Genomic DNA, 12,893 nt, shown 5'->3' with positions numbered 1-12,893 from the left:
ACCCTGGACTCAGGCAGGGGCATGTATAATTCTGCTGTATGGCTCTTAGGGGATGTGCATATCAATGAACAAAAAGGTAACTAACCGATTCTCCTTTCCCAGACACAGCCCGTGCCTGTTCCCAAAAGACGTGGCCACCACTTCTACCTGGCCCGCTTTCCCTTCATAGAGGAACAGCTCAGATGCGATGCCCCGGAGACCCCATGACCCTCCCTACGGCCACTGTGCCATGGAGGAGGGGTGGTCGTCTCTCCCCAGCGATTTGGTGCCCCAGACTTAGCGGCTTGGGGCCCCCAGAGTCAGCTGGCACCACAGCAATTCCGAGTCCCCCCGAGCCGAAGTGACATTTCGGAAAGCAGGGAGCTGAAGCCTCGCAGAGGAAGTGGTCTCAGGGGAGGAGGACAGTGCATACTTGCCCAGGAGCAGAGAAGAGGACGGCCACTTGGCCCAGAGAGGGTGGTGGCCCCAACACCGCCAGTCCCTCTGAGACCTCTCTGGGTCTTCTACAATGGGGATGGAGCATTCCTGAATGTTCACTGTAAATCCCTGCTCCCCGAGCTATCAGTAGCTCAAGAGGGCTTTTGTGCTTGCAGTGGAGTGCCCTCTAAGACAGCATCCCCAACCTTTTCGGCACTAGGGACCAGTTTCGTGGAAGACAATTTTTCCACGGACTGGGAGTCAGGGGCGATGTTTGGGGCAATGATTTCAGGATGATTCAAGCACATTGCACTTCTTGTGCACTTTATTTCTACATCAGCTATGCCTCAGATCATCAGAAACAGACCCCAGAGGTTGGAGACCACTGTTCTAAGACATGACTCCCCCAAGAAACAGCAGTTTCCAGCTGTAATTTGCAGACTGTGGCCAGTGTCTAAGGGACTTGAAGTTACAGCACAATTAAATGGTCCACACCTCGCCTATCCCACTCTCTGGCTTCCATGCCCCTGGGGTCTCATGGTTCTGGGAAGCCACCTGGCAATCCAGTTCTTTGAAAGCTCACATTCTAACCCTAGGAGCCCATTTCCCACAGACAAGCAGGGCGAGTGTGGCTCAGCTCTCACCTGACATCAGCCTGCATCTCAAAGGAAAAACCGGACCAGAGGCATCCAGACACACCCTCAGAGATGCCAGGACCCACGCGGACAGCGCACAGACACAGCCAGTGTTTGCAGCAGTCTGACCTTCCAACACTTCCTGTCCCATCCGGGCCCACACTGTGCTCACCGCTTTGGCTCCAGGAGGGAGACCTTACAGGAGAGACTGTGAGTCTATAAGGAGCTGGCCATACCTTGTCCTGCCCGCTCATTCACTTCGTCTGCATCCTGGAACTTGGTCACTTGGGTGAACAGAGTGGAGCGGTCCAGCGGCCAGCCGTTCCTCCGGCAGGTGGCCTGCACCAGGGCCGTGAGGTAGGACTCTGGGATGTGCAGCCCAGAGAGCCACATCACGCTGGGCTCACTCTCGGTGACCTGGAAAGGGAGGAGGTCAGGTGGCGGGAGCCTGGGGCTGCCATCAAATGCCAGGGTCACAGCTGACGAAAGAGGCAGTTCACCTTAGAGGGATAAAGATGGTGCTGCGGCAGCTGGCGGCCCACTGGGAAAAACAAGCTGGATGGCCAAACTCCAGGTGGAGCAAAGACTTAAATACAAACAATAAACCACACTGAGACTTTGCATTCTAACTGCAGGGGTCGAGGGTTCAGTCCCTGGTCAGGGAACTAGGATCCTATATGCCATGGCACAGCCAAAAACAAAACAAAAATGAATAAATAAATAAATAAACCACAAAAGTACCAAATGAGATCTCCAGCGAATGTTTTCAGAATTATGGAGTGGGGAATACAAAACTCAGAAGCCATGAAAGAAAAGACTGGTCTTTTTGACTACATTAAAATGTAAAACTCTCCTATGGAAAAAAATACACAAAATCAACAAGCTTGAGGCAAGCTGGGAGGTATCTGCAACTCCAGCAGAGAAAAAGGGTAAATCCCCTTGATGTACAAAGAGCTCTTAAAAATCAAGTTTAAAAGGTGGAAAACTTGGTAAGAATGAAATCCAAATACAAAAAGTCAAGTCACAGGAAACACGCCAGGTCTGTAAACACGTGGAAGCCATTCGGCCTCACCATAATTAAAGGAATACACATCCAAAATCTTGGATATTATTTTTTACCTATGAAGGAGAAAACGGTTCAAAATATTAAGAACACATCATGTGGCAGAGAGGAGAGGAAATGTTCATTCTTGTACACTGTGGTGTCAAGTTCTCTAGGAAACTATCTGACAAGAGCTGTCAGAATTTAAAACGCACACACCCGGATCCAATCCTTCCATTGTACGCAAGGAATATGCTAACATGAGTCTCCAAAGGCACATGCAACAGAATGTTTGTACTAGCAAAACCAAAGACAAACAGACAAAAAAAGACAGGGACTTCCCTGGTGGCCCAGAGGCCAATACTCTATGCTCCCAACACAAGGGGCCCAGGTTCCATCGCTGGTCAGGGAACTAGATCCCACATGCCACAACTAAGACCCAGTGCAGTCAAATTTTAAAAATTGACTTAAAAAAAAACCTCCAATGATAACCACCTAAATGTCCACTGGGGAAAGGATACAGGATATCTGTGAGCTGAAATTGCTTAGAGAGATCTCAGTGTAATACTTAGATGGAACAATTGCCAAGACAGACTCTTAGATGAATCAGTCGTGAATAGGATGCTTCAGAGTCTTTAAAAGAAAGAAACAAAAGGAGAAAAAAAATACAGATATGCTTGCAGAGTCAGGGACCATTTCCAGAGCACCTAATCAGCTCCAGACAGAGGTACTGCCAGAGACGGCAGGAGAAGTTGGGAGATGGTTTGAGGGAGTCCCGGCCAAGCCTTGAACCAGCAAGCAGACCACTGCTCTCACTCACCCATGTCGTGTACTGGTTGAACCTCCGCAGAAAGTAGAGCATCCAGTTTCCGAGGGACTTTAAGGTGTCAGGGGCAAGCTTTCTCCAGATGTTAGGGATTTGCCCAAGAAAGAGAGACCTGGCTACATCATCTAATTCACTGCTCATCCCAACTTCTCCGGCCAAGGCCTGTTGACAGAATCAAGAGCAATCAGACAAGATTAGGGGAAGACCAGGCACTCCACCTGGGCAGGAATCTGCACTTGAGGACCGGGGCTTACCCTCTGAAGTTCAGCCAGGGACCTGGCCATTCGTATGACGAGCTTGTTGAAGCGCTCCAGCTCCTGCAGGAGGACCACCGAGGTGGGGGAGATGCCCTGTCCAAGGTGCTTCCTGACCAGGTCCAAGTCAAAGACTTTGGGCATCTTGTTTTCTATGTCCTTGGCCACCTGGCCAATGTAATCATCTCGGCTGATGCCAGCGCTGGATTCCCCTGAAACCAGGACACGTTTTTAGAGACAGCAAGGCACCTGAGCATGGGACCAGGGCATCCAGTGCCTTCGATGGAAGGCACCAGCAATGTGGAAACTACCAGAAACCAAAGCAGCACGCTTTGGACCAATGCCCTTGGTCCCCCAGGAGCACAGTCGTCTGCAGGGGACTTTACCCGTCTGGGGCTGTAGCTCCAGCAGGTGAGCCCACATGTCTCGAGCCGCCTGAGTGTAATATCCGATCTCAGCATTGGGGTGAAGACCAAACACTTCAGGCGTGTTGGCCAGCGGAAGGGCCTCAATGGCTTCTATAAATGCAGAAAACAGACGAGATCGGGCGCGTTCAGGGTGGTATGGCCGTAGACTAAATGCAGAAAACATACAGCGGTTATACCGCTGTGCCGACCCCCCACCCCCGATTTCTGAAGACCCACAGCCTTAACCTCCCAAGACACATTATACTACTTTCCCTTCTTAAAGGGGTACATGCTTTTAAAATAAGAATTCAACACTACCATGTCCAAGCCAGCTCTAGGTGCATCTATTTTTTTTTTTTTTGCCATGCCTTGCAGGATCCTAATTCTCCAATCAAGGATCACACCCAGGCCCACATCAGTGAAAGCCCAGAGTCCTCACCACTGGACCACCAGGGAACTCCCTCTATGCACAGCTTTTATGAAAATGGCCCAGTGAGGGGACTTCCCTGGTGATCGAGTGGTTAAGAATCTGCCTTGCAATGCAGGGGATGCAGGTTCAATCCCTGGTCAGGGAACTCACATCCCCTATGCTATGGACCGACTAAGCCCACGTGCCTCAACTACTGAGCCGGTGCACCCCAACAAAAAATCTTGCATGAAACAACGAAGATCCCACATTCTGTGACTAAGACCTGATGCAGCCAAATAAATGAATAAATTTTTTTAAATATACAAAAATATATAAACTATATTAAAAAGAACATTTAGGATCATTAGATATATTCTAACAATAAATATATGAATTATAATAAACTGGGTTATTCAGATGTATTCTTCAAAAGTTTTATAAACTCTAAGCTTCCCTCGTGGCTCAGATGGTGAAGAATCTGCCCACAGTGCAGGAGACCCGGGTTCAATCCCTGAGTCGGGAAGATCCCCTGGAGAAGGGAATGGCAACCCCCTCCAGTATTCTCGCCTGGAGAATTCCATGGAGAGAGGAGCCTGGCAGGCTACAGTCCATGGGGTCACAAAGAACGGACAGTACTGAGCAACTAACACACACACATATATATCTTTGATCTCCTTCCCTTATCAATATGTCCAGGGGATATATACAAATATGTATGTATTTGAGTATAATAAACTGCTTTGCTTTCAAATATAAAATTAAATTTTAAAAAAATTAAAAAGAAAAGAAAATGGCTCTGCGAGTTTCCCAGGGGCCACTCTGCCCTTCAATGGAGAATCTGATATATGTACTATCATTCCAGGACAGGAAGTCTGAACTAACCCCATCAGGTCTAAGGCTAGGAAGAGCTTGCTGGGTTCCCCCTAAAAAGCATAAGAAAACACCCCTGACTTGACAAGGAACCCCAACAGTGGAAGGGTCAGAAGAACCATCAAGCCAACCACAGAAATCAGAACAGCTGAAATGTATGGGCTCCCTTAGGATAAAACATTTAGCATACTTTCTAATGACTGAGAAATCTCACCAACAAATTTTTCCTTGACATCCCCCGGGGGAATTTTGTAGTCCACTTCCTTGTTCCGGAAGAAGTGGAATGGCTGGAAAGTATCGAAGAGGAAGTCTCCCAGGTACTCGTCCATGTAGATGGTCAGGATACGCCGGTCAAAGCTGTCGATGGCCCGTCCTCCGTACATAACCTGAAACGGTAAAAAGAGTGAGAGCCGGTGGGAACCCAGGCCTCCAGGGTGAACCCTCAGGTCCCAGCAGATAGTCCAGGGTCAAGCCCAGATGCACCCTCAGTGAGACTCCTGCCGTCTGGCCACCGTGCAGCTCAAATCATACTCACCCACAGTGCCTTTGGACCACTATATACAAGAGGGCTTGTGTGCAGACTCATAGAGCCCGAGGCGACAGCAATTCTTGTGAAATGCTGGGAGCCAGTGTGCAATTGGCCAGACTCCCCAAAACACAGCAAATAAGCAACAAAACAACGCAGGAAGCCAGCAGCCCCTTTTGTCTCTGGAATGGTGTTTTCTCTGTTTGAGCCACGTGCAGGCCACTGGGGAAGCTTTTCCACAAACGCTGTATAAGGTCGTGGCCTCCAGAGTGGACCTCCAGGCCAGCTGAACAGGAGCAGGGCTCCAGTGATGTGCCTGAAGCATCCTAGGTGGGGAACGTGAGTCCCGAGGACAATGAGTCCAGGCCCCCCAGGTGAAGGTTGCTCACTTAGAATGAGGAATAATGGAGTGATGAACTGAGGTATTCATAGGGACCCAGGGGCCTTTGACTGACGGGCAGCAGGAGCAAGAGCAGAGTCCCAGGGCTTTCCTGGTGGCTCAGTGATAAAGGATCCGCCTGCCAAAGCAGGGGACACAGGTTCAATCCCTGGTCTGGGAAGATCCCACATGCTGTGGAACAACCAAGTCCCGTGTGCCACAGCTATTGAGCTTGTGCTCCAGAGCCCAGGAGCTGCAACTACTGAAAACCGTGTACCTAGAGCCTGTGCTCCACAACAAAAGAAGCCCGCAACAATGAGAACCCCACGCACTGCACCGAACAGTAGCCTCCACCCTCCAAAACGAGAGAAAGCCCAAGCAGCAACAGAGACTCAGCACAGCCAAAAAGAAATATCTTTTTTTTTTTTTAAAGAAGAGAGTCCCAGAGTGCTCAGAGGCCATGGACCAGGGGTGCCAGGCCATAGCCCGGCCCGCCCCAGTGGGGGTGGGGGGTGGAGAGGTGCAGAGGGTCCCCAGGATGCTCCTACCTCTCCGATGAGGTACTTGAGGCTACCCCACGGGATCCGAGGGTCATGCTGCTGGAAGGCTTTTGTCAAGTATGTGTTCAGAATTTCCATGCAGACCTTAAAAGAGGAGGAACAGGCCTGGGTATCCACAAACCCACAGCCATCCAGGCTCTGATCGTTTTCTGAAAACGTGGGCAGGAACCACTGAGAGAGGAGTGTCCCCGGGCAGAGGCAGCAGCCGCATCTTCACCTGGAAGTCAGACTCGTTGAAGTCATAGTACACGTTCCAGCCGATCTTCCCGAACTTTCTCCTCTCCTGCACCACTGCGTGGAAGAATGCCAACACGTAGACCAAGGACTTGAAAGCCGGGTGTGGGCACTGGTCCAGCATTTCAGGAGAGATCTTGAAGTACGTGGCTCTCATGTTGAGTTTCAGCCCGTTGGGTGGCTCAGTCACAACCTGTCAGGAGGGGAGACAGATGGGGACAGAGACGCCAGACCCAGGAGCCAGGCTCTGAAGAATGGCCTTCTCTCCATCCTAACGGGGCGTCTTCCCTGTTTGCCTAACACGGAAAGTCAAGGACACAGGCGAATGAGTTTTAAAAAACAAACCTAGATATTGGGGACTTTCCTGGTGCCCAGTGGTTAGAATTCACCTTCCAAAAAAAAAAAAAAAGAATCCACCTTCCAATTCAGGGGACAAGGGTTTGATCCCTGTTCGGGGAACTAAGATCCCACATGCCACAGGTCAATTAACCCCGTGCGGAAATGGTAACCCACTCCAGTATTCTTGCCTGGAGAATCCCACAGACAGAGGAGACTGGCGGGCTACAGTCCATGAGCCTGCAAAGAGTCAGACACAACTAAAGTGACTGAGCATGCACTCCACAAACGAAGCCCATGCACGACAGTGAAGACCCAGCCCAAGACCCAGCCCAGCCACACACACACACACACACACACACACACACACACACCCCAACCTAGATGTTGTTCCAGCTCTGCCCTAAATCATCGAATGACCCCAGGAAGGCTCTTTAAACCTCTTTCTGATTCATGGGATCCTCAAATGTAAAACAGAAGGAGGTACATTTCCCCTCTACCTGTCCCAGAGACAGAGAGAGATGACAAAACCTTTCCCCAAAATGTCCCCAGAGACTAAGTTAAACAGGGCCTGTAAACCCCTTGAAACTTCTGCACATGAGCACTCAGGTTCTGTGGGCTGTGGGTGGGCCAATCATCAGAGATAAAAAGGAGGGTTAATAAATGTGAGGTCTGTGAAATCTAACCCACACGTGCTTTGGGGACATGCAGAAGGGATATAAAGACAGGCCTGGGAATCATCACTGTCACCCAGTGATCATCACCTTATTCTGGACAGTGCTTCTCTCTGAAGAGAGATGGAATTGGGGAAGAGGGGTGCAAGGGGTCCCAACTCTATCCTACACACACACACACACAGATGTAGCAAAACTGGGAGGCAAACTGAGGAACTGAGCCATGGGCGCATCTGTTTATCCTACAGCCAGACCTTCAAGGACTTCTGCAAGATCCCGATGGGGAAGCCCTTGGTGGGGTCTGTGGTGAGCCACAGGCGGAAGTCAGGGTGGGGCTTGCTGATCCTCTCCAGGGACTTCTCCAGATCCTTCAGCCACTTGACCAAGAGATGGCAGTTCTGCAGCATCAGCCACTGCCCGCGAGCCACCGCCGTCTCCAGCAGCTGCAGGGCCACCTGCCCCGACGGAGACAGAAGGGAAGTGTCGGCATCCCAAGGCTGCACCACCCCATGCTCTCCCAGACCCTCCCCAAGCCCCCATAACCTGCTGGCCACTGCAGCAGAAGACACAAAGGAGCCGGTGGTCCCGGAGCTCCAGAGGGAGCCTCTGAAGATAGAATCCTTGACCATTCCTCCACGGTCACCCAGGCCCACTGGGCTGCACTGACTGGCCTCCCTTGGCACCCAGAGCACCAACCTCAGACACATTGGCACCTGCCCCCTGACAGGGTGGCCCGGCCACTGGCAGCCAACAGTGACAGCCTGATCCAAAACAGGGTTGTTGCAAGGGCCGAGGGAGATGATCACCAGATGCGATGATGACCAGATCTGGAGGGACTTCCTGGTGGTCCAGTGGCTAAGACTCAAGCTCCCAATATAGGAGGCCCAGATCTGAGCCCTGGTCAGGGAACTAGATCCTACATGCCACAACTAAAGATCCTGCACGCTGCAACTAAGACCCAGCACAGCCTAATTAGTTATTTTTAAAAAGAAAGTGCTTTGGAAATAGCAGAACATACTGTTTGCAATATACGGGTGCAAGCCCAGGCGATCACAGAAGGTCAGCCCTAGAACTACTGTTCACATTGTCATCATTGCTGTGACATTTGATTCCTGCTCCTTAGACCTGAAAAGCATGGTGCTGGTGTGTGGGTGGACTCTTGGCTTAAAGCCAGGCATTCGTGAATTCATTCCGGGACTTCAAGCACGTTTAGGGCTTGTTGCTTCCAAAAACGATTTACCTTTTCTTGACCTTGACCCATGGCAAGGAATTTGAGGCGGTTCCCTCCAAAACCACTGCGCTCGGCTAGTTTCATAAGGTCACTGGCAGGGTCCGAGCCGGGGCTCAGGATGAACACGATGGGCGAGTTGGGGGTGCTCTGCTCAAAAATGGCTTCAAAGCTGATCATCGGGGGCTGCACGTACCTGGGGAAAGAAACACGACTGGAAAATGCTCCGGGAGGATAGCTCAGGGCAGGGACCGGCCAGTGTGACCAGGGCTCTGCCTGCCAGCATCTAGAACCTCTGACTACTCTTCTGGTGTCGTTCTTTGCTCAGCCTTCCTTGTTAGGTATCCAGTGTTCACACACATCTTACTCCCCGGATGGTCAGCTCCTGGATCACAGGGACCTCTCTGCATAGCCCGATACATCCAGGCTGGGTTCAGGAGACCTGCTCTGAGCTGGGTGCCTTGTGACAGGCCAGCCTTCCAGGTGGACGTGCCCTGGGCACTGAACCCAGAGGTCCCCCACCAGCAGCTTCACAGGCATGTCCTGGATGGCCAATATATCAAGATTTTTAAAAATTAGTTGCCAGCACATAAACATTGGGAGATTTGGTGTAGAAATCCAAATTTCTAGTTTCCTTTGAAGAGTCAGAGATCTGGGTCCCCACCACCACCTGGCATCAGTCAGCAGAGGTTAAGGGGCTACTGGCCAGGACTTGACCACTCCAGTTTACCCCTGTCCCTGTGCAGTCTCGTTCATTTCCATCACCTACCAGCATATGTGAGTTTGTCACAGGCTTCCCAGGTGGCGCCAGTGGTAAAAAACCCTCCTGGCAATGCAGGAGATTTAAGAGCCTCGGGTTCAATCCCTGGGTCAGGAAGATCCCCTGGAGGAGGGAATGGCAACCCACTCCCATACTCTTGCCTGGAAAATTCCATGGACAGAGGAGCCTGGCTGGCTACAGTCCATAAGGTCGCAAAGAATCAGACATAATTGAACCGACTGAGTACACACACACCCTAAATTACCCATCCAGCTTTGCGCTTGATTCCAGAGCTTCCAATATGGTAACCATCAGGTACGTGTGGCTACTGAGGCCTTGAAGTGTGGCTAGTTCAAACTGAGATGTGGTGTATTGTGCTCTATGAGTTTAAAGCCTTGATTCCAAAAAGATTCAAAATATCTCCACTAATGACATGTTAAGATTTTAATATTTGAGTTAAATACAATTATGTATTATTAAAATACATATATATTATATTGTTATATATTAATATATTAGATTTTATATACTTATAATTGTTATTTAAATTATTTTCACCTGTTTCTTTTTTATAAATTTTTTATTGTAGTTGATTTATAATGTGTTCATTTCAGATGTACAGCAAAGTGATTCAGTTATAATATATATATTCTTTTTCAGATTCTTCTCCCACCTAGGTTATTACAAAATATTAAATATAGTTTCCTGTGCTATATAGTAGGTCCCTGTTGTTTATTTATTTTATTTATCATAGTGTGTATATGTTAATCTCAGATTCCTAGTTTATCTCTCCCTCCTCCCCACCTTTCCCCTTTGCTAACCATAAGTCAGCTTTCTATGTCTGTGAGTCTGTTTCTGTTTTGTAAATAAGTCCATTTGTATTATTTAATAATTAAATTCACTTATATACTATTAATTGTTATTGCTGAGTTGCTAAGTCATGTCCGACTCTTTGGGATACCATGGACTGTAGCCCGCCAGGTTCCCCTGTCCATACAATTATTTACTATTAATACTTATTATTTATTTATAACATTGTTATATAGTAATGTACTATACTTATGTGCTTATGATAACCATTTCACCTGTTCCTTTTTGAATGTGGCCACCAGAAGACTTGAACTTACAAAGGTGGTTCACATTGTATTTCTCTTGAATGGCGCTGTTCCTGAGTGGCTACCAAATTGTGCTCCTAGACAGTCCTCTCCGGAGCCGGCCATGCCTGCCATCGGTAAGCCCAGGAGGAGGTAACATCAGGTATCCTACCCCACAGAAAGGACCAAGCAGACGCAAGCTCACTTACTTCTCTCCCATTGTTACAGTCACGTAGTCGGTCACGGCCCGATACACCCGGTCCACACGGAAACAGCGCAAAATAAGCAACTTCTGGAAAGGGGTGATGTTGACATCGTAACCCAGAGGGAATGGAAACTGCTCCAGGGAATCCAGGTCATACCACTGGGGAAAGCAAAGAATATGCACGGTGGCATCAACTCAGAAATGAGATAGGTCCCCCTTTTTAGGTGAAGATCCCAAAAGCCTCTGTAAAGGGATGAACTTTACAGGCAATTTTAGGTAGCTCTGTCATTTTTTTACCCCCCAAAACTATGAACTTTAGAAAGAAAGGAACTGAGTCTTATTCACTGTTGAGTTGTTGAGTCCCCAGTGCCCATCAATGGACACAGTCAATCCACAGAGGCTCAGAAAGTGTCTTGGATGAATGGATGACTGGACAGATAGACGGATGGATGGATGGATAGATGGACAGATGGACAAATAGATGGATGGACAGACAGATATTAATAGATAAATGGATGGATGGATGGATGGATGGACAGATAGACAAATGGATGGATGGATGGACAGATATTAATAGATAAATGGATGGATGGATGGATGGATGGGTAGACAGATAGACAGATGGGTGGATGGATAGATGAAAGGGTGGATGGACAGAGAGATAAACATATGGACAGAAAGATGGATGGTTCTCCCACAAAACTAGCTAAACCCGATAAAGGAAGATTCCATCAGGGAGGTGGAGGGCCTTGGCTACCCTTTGCATGAGTCACTCAGAGACATATCTTCTCACTTGTAAGGAGTTAGGCTACAGATTAAGCATGGAGATTGCCGACACGTGAGGAAGGGAAGGAACAGAAAGGGAACATGAGCTCACCTCCTGCCAGACAGTCAGATGTTTCTCCACATCAGCAGGAAGATTCCCAAAGTTGTCCGGAAATATCTCTGATAGAAGAATGATATCTTCCCATCCCTGGTCAGACAACCAAGCACAGGGCTTGATTCGTTTGCTTTTCTCCAGGGAAATGTTTCCTAATGACAACAGGAGAGATGTAAACAGCTGACATCAACATACCAGGAAGTGTAAGCAGCTCTGTACTGGGACTTCTCTCACTTTGGGGGGAAATTCACTTCTCAAATGGGTTGGAAAGAGAAGGGGGCATTGGCTTCCTCGTCACTGTCTGTGACTCCAGCCAGGAAGCTCTGAGTGGCTTCCAGTCTCAGGGTAGCCTTAAGGCAGAGCCTGGTTGCTCTAAATTAACTCGAAACATATCTGAGGCTGGAACTGTCAACTGAGATATTTACTAAAGCAATGCTACTGGAAGTAAGATTTTAAGGATGGAAAATTACTGTTGTTGTTTAGTGAACAAACTCATATGCATGTGCACTGTGGGCCCAGGGAGTTGGAAAGCATGAAACAAGACAAGCTCATTACCTTTCAAGAAGAAATCTAATTCTTCCTGGGGGACTCTCCCCTCTGCTTGTTCTATCTTGATAGTCATATTGAAAGAAAAAAGTAACTTGTGCCTCTCAAACAACCCTGAGGGGAAACAACAGATGGGTCTGGATAAAATAAATGCATTTAAACACTGGGTTTCTTATGCACAACTTGCTTAAATTTCAGAGAAATGAAACACCTCAACTGCACAGTTAGGTGCATTTAGCCATCTTTGCGTTTGGTGTCCGTGAATATCTGAGTGCAAAAACTGACCTTGGGGACTTCCCTGGTAGTCCAGGGATTGGGAGTCTGCCTTCCAATGCTGGGGATACAGGTCTAATCCTCGGTCAGGAAACCAGGGTCCCACATGCCATGGGGCAACCTAGCCCACCCATCACAACTAGAGAGAAGTCCATGCACTGCAACTGGAGAAGAGCCCTGGCATCGCATTTAAGACCCAGCACAGTAAAAAAACAAAAACAAAAAACACATGAACTCAACTGACAGTCATGCTCAAAAGTGCAGTGGGCAGTGACCCTCACTTGTATGTATCAGAAATGGTCATGTCTCTGGGTAGCACTTACCACACCCTCCTGGGA

General features: G+C 48.7%; 1 protein-coding gene across 2 annotated transcripts in view; it reads right to left on the bottom strand.

Moving 5' to 3' along the window:
* The window catches only part of DNAH10 (dynein axonemal heavy chain 10), a 164,138-nt gene that overhangs the window by 1,475 nt on the left and 149,770 nt on the right, over positions 1–12,893 (bottom strand). For both annotated transcript variants that reach the window (XM_043902040.1, XM_043902041.1), the window contains 12 exons: positions 12,292–12,396; positions 11,734–11,888; positions 10,861–11,015; positions 8,810–8,993; positions 7,824–8,024; positions 6,543–6,752; positions 6,314–6,409; positions 5,075–5,246; positions 3,561–3,692; positions 3,175–3,386; positions 2,915–3,082; positions 1,289–1,469 (listed from right to left, as the gene is read on the bottom strand). In XM_043902040.1, the coding sequence (XP_043757975.1) occupies positions 1,289–1,469; positions 2,915–3,082; positions 3,175–3,386; positions 3,561–3,692; positions 5,075–5,246; positions 6,314–6,409; positions 6,543–6,752; positions 7,824–8,024; positions 8,810–8,993; positions 10,861–11,015; positions 11,734–11,888; positions 12,292–12,396 (1,971 nt within the window). The remainder of the gene's footprint in view (positions 1–1,288; positions 1,470–2,914; positions 3,083–3,174; positions 3,387–3,560; positions 3,693–5,074; positions 5,247–6,313; positions 6,410–6,542; positions 6,753–7,823; positions 8,025–8,809; positions 8,994–10,860; positions 11,016–11,733; positions 11,889–12,291; positions 12,397–12,893) is intronic.

This window comes from Cervus elaphus, chromosome 5, assembly GCF_910594005.1.
Source record: "Cervus elaphus chromosome 5, mCerEla1.1, whole genome shotgun sequence".
NCBI lineage: Eukaryota > Metazoa > Chordata > Mammalia > Artiodactyla > Cervidae > Cervus > Cervus elaphus.
This window is presented reverse-complemented; position numbering and strand designations above follow the sequence as displayed.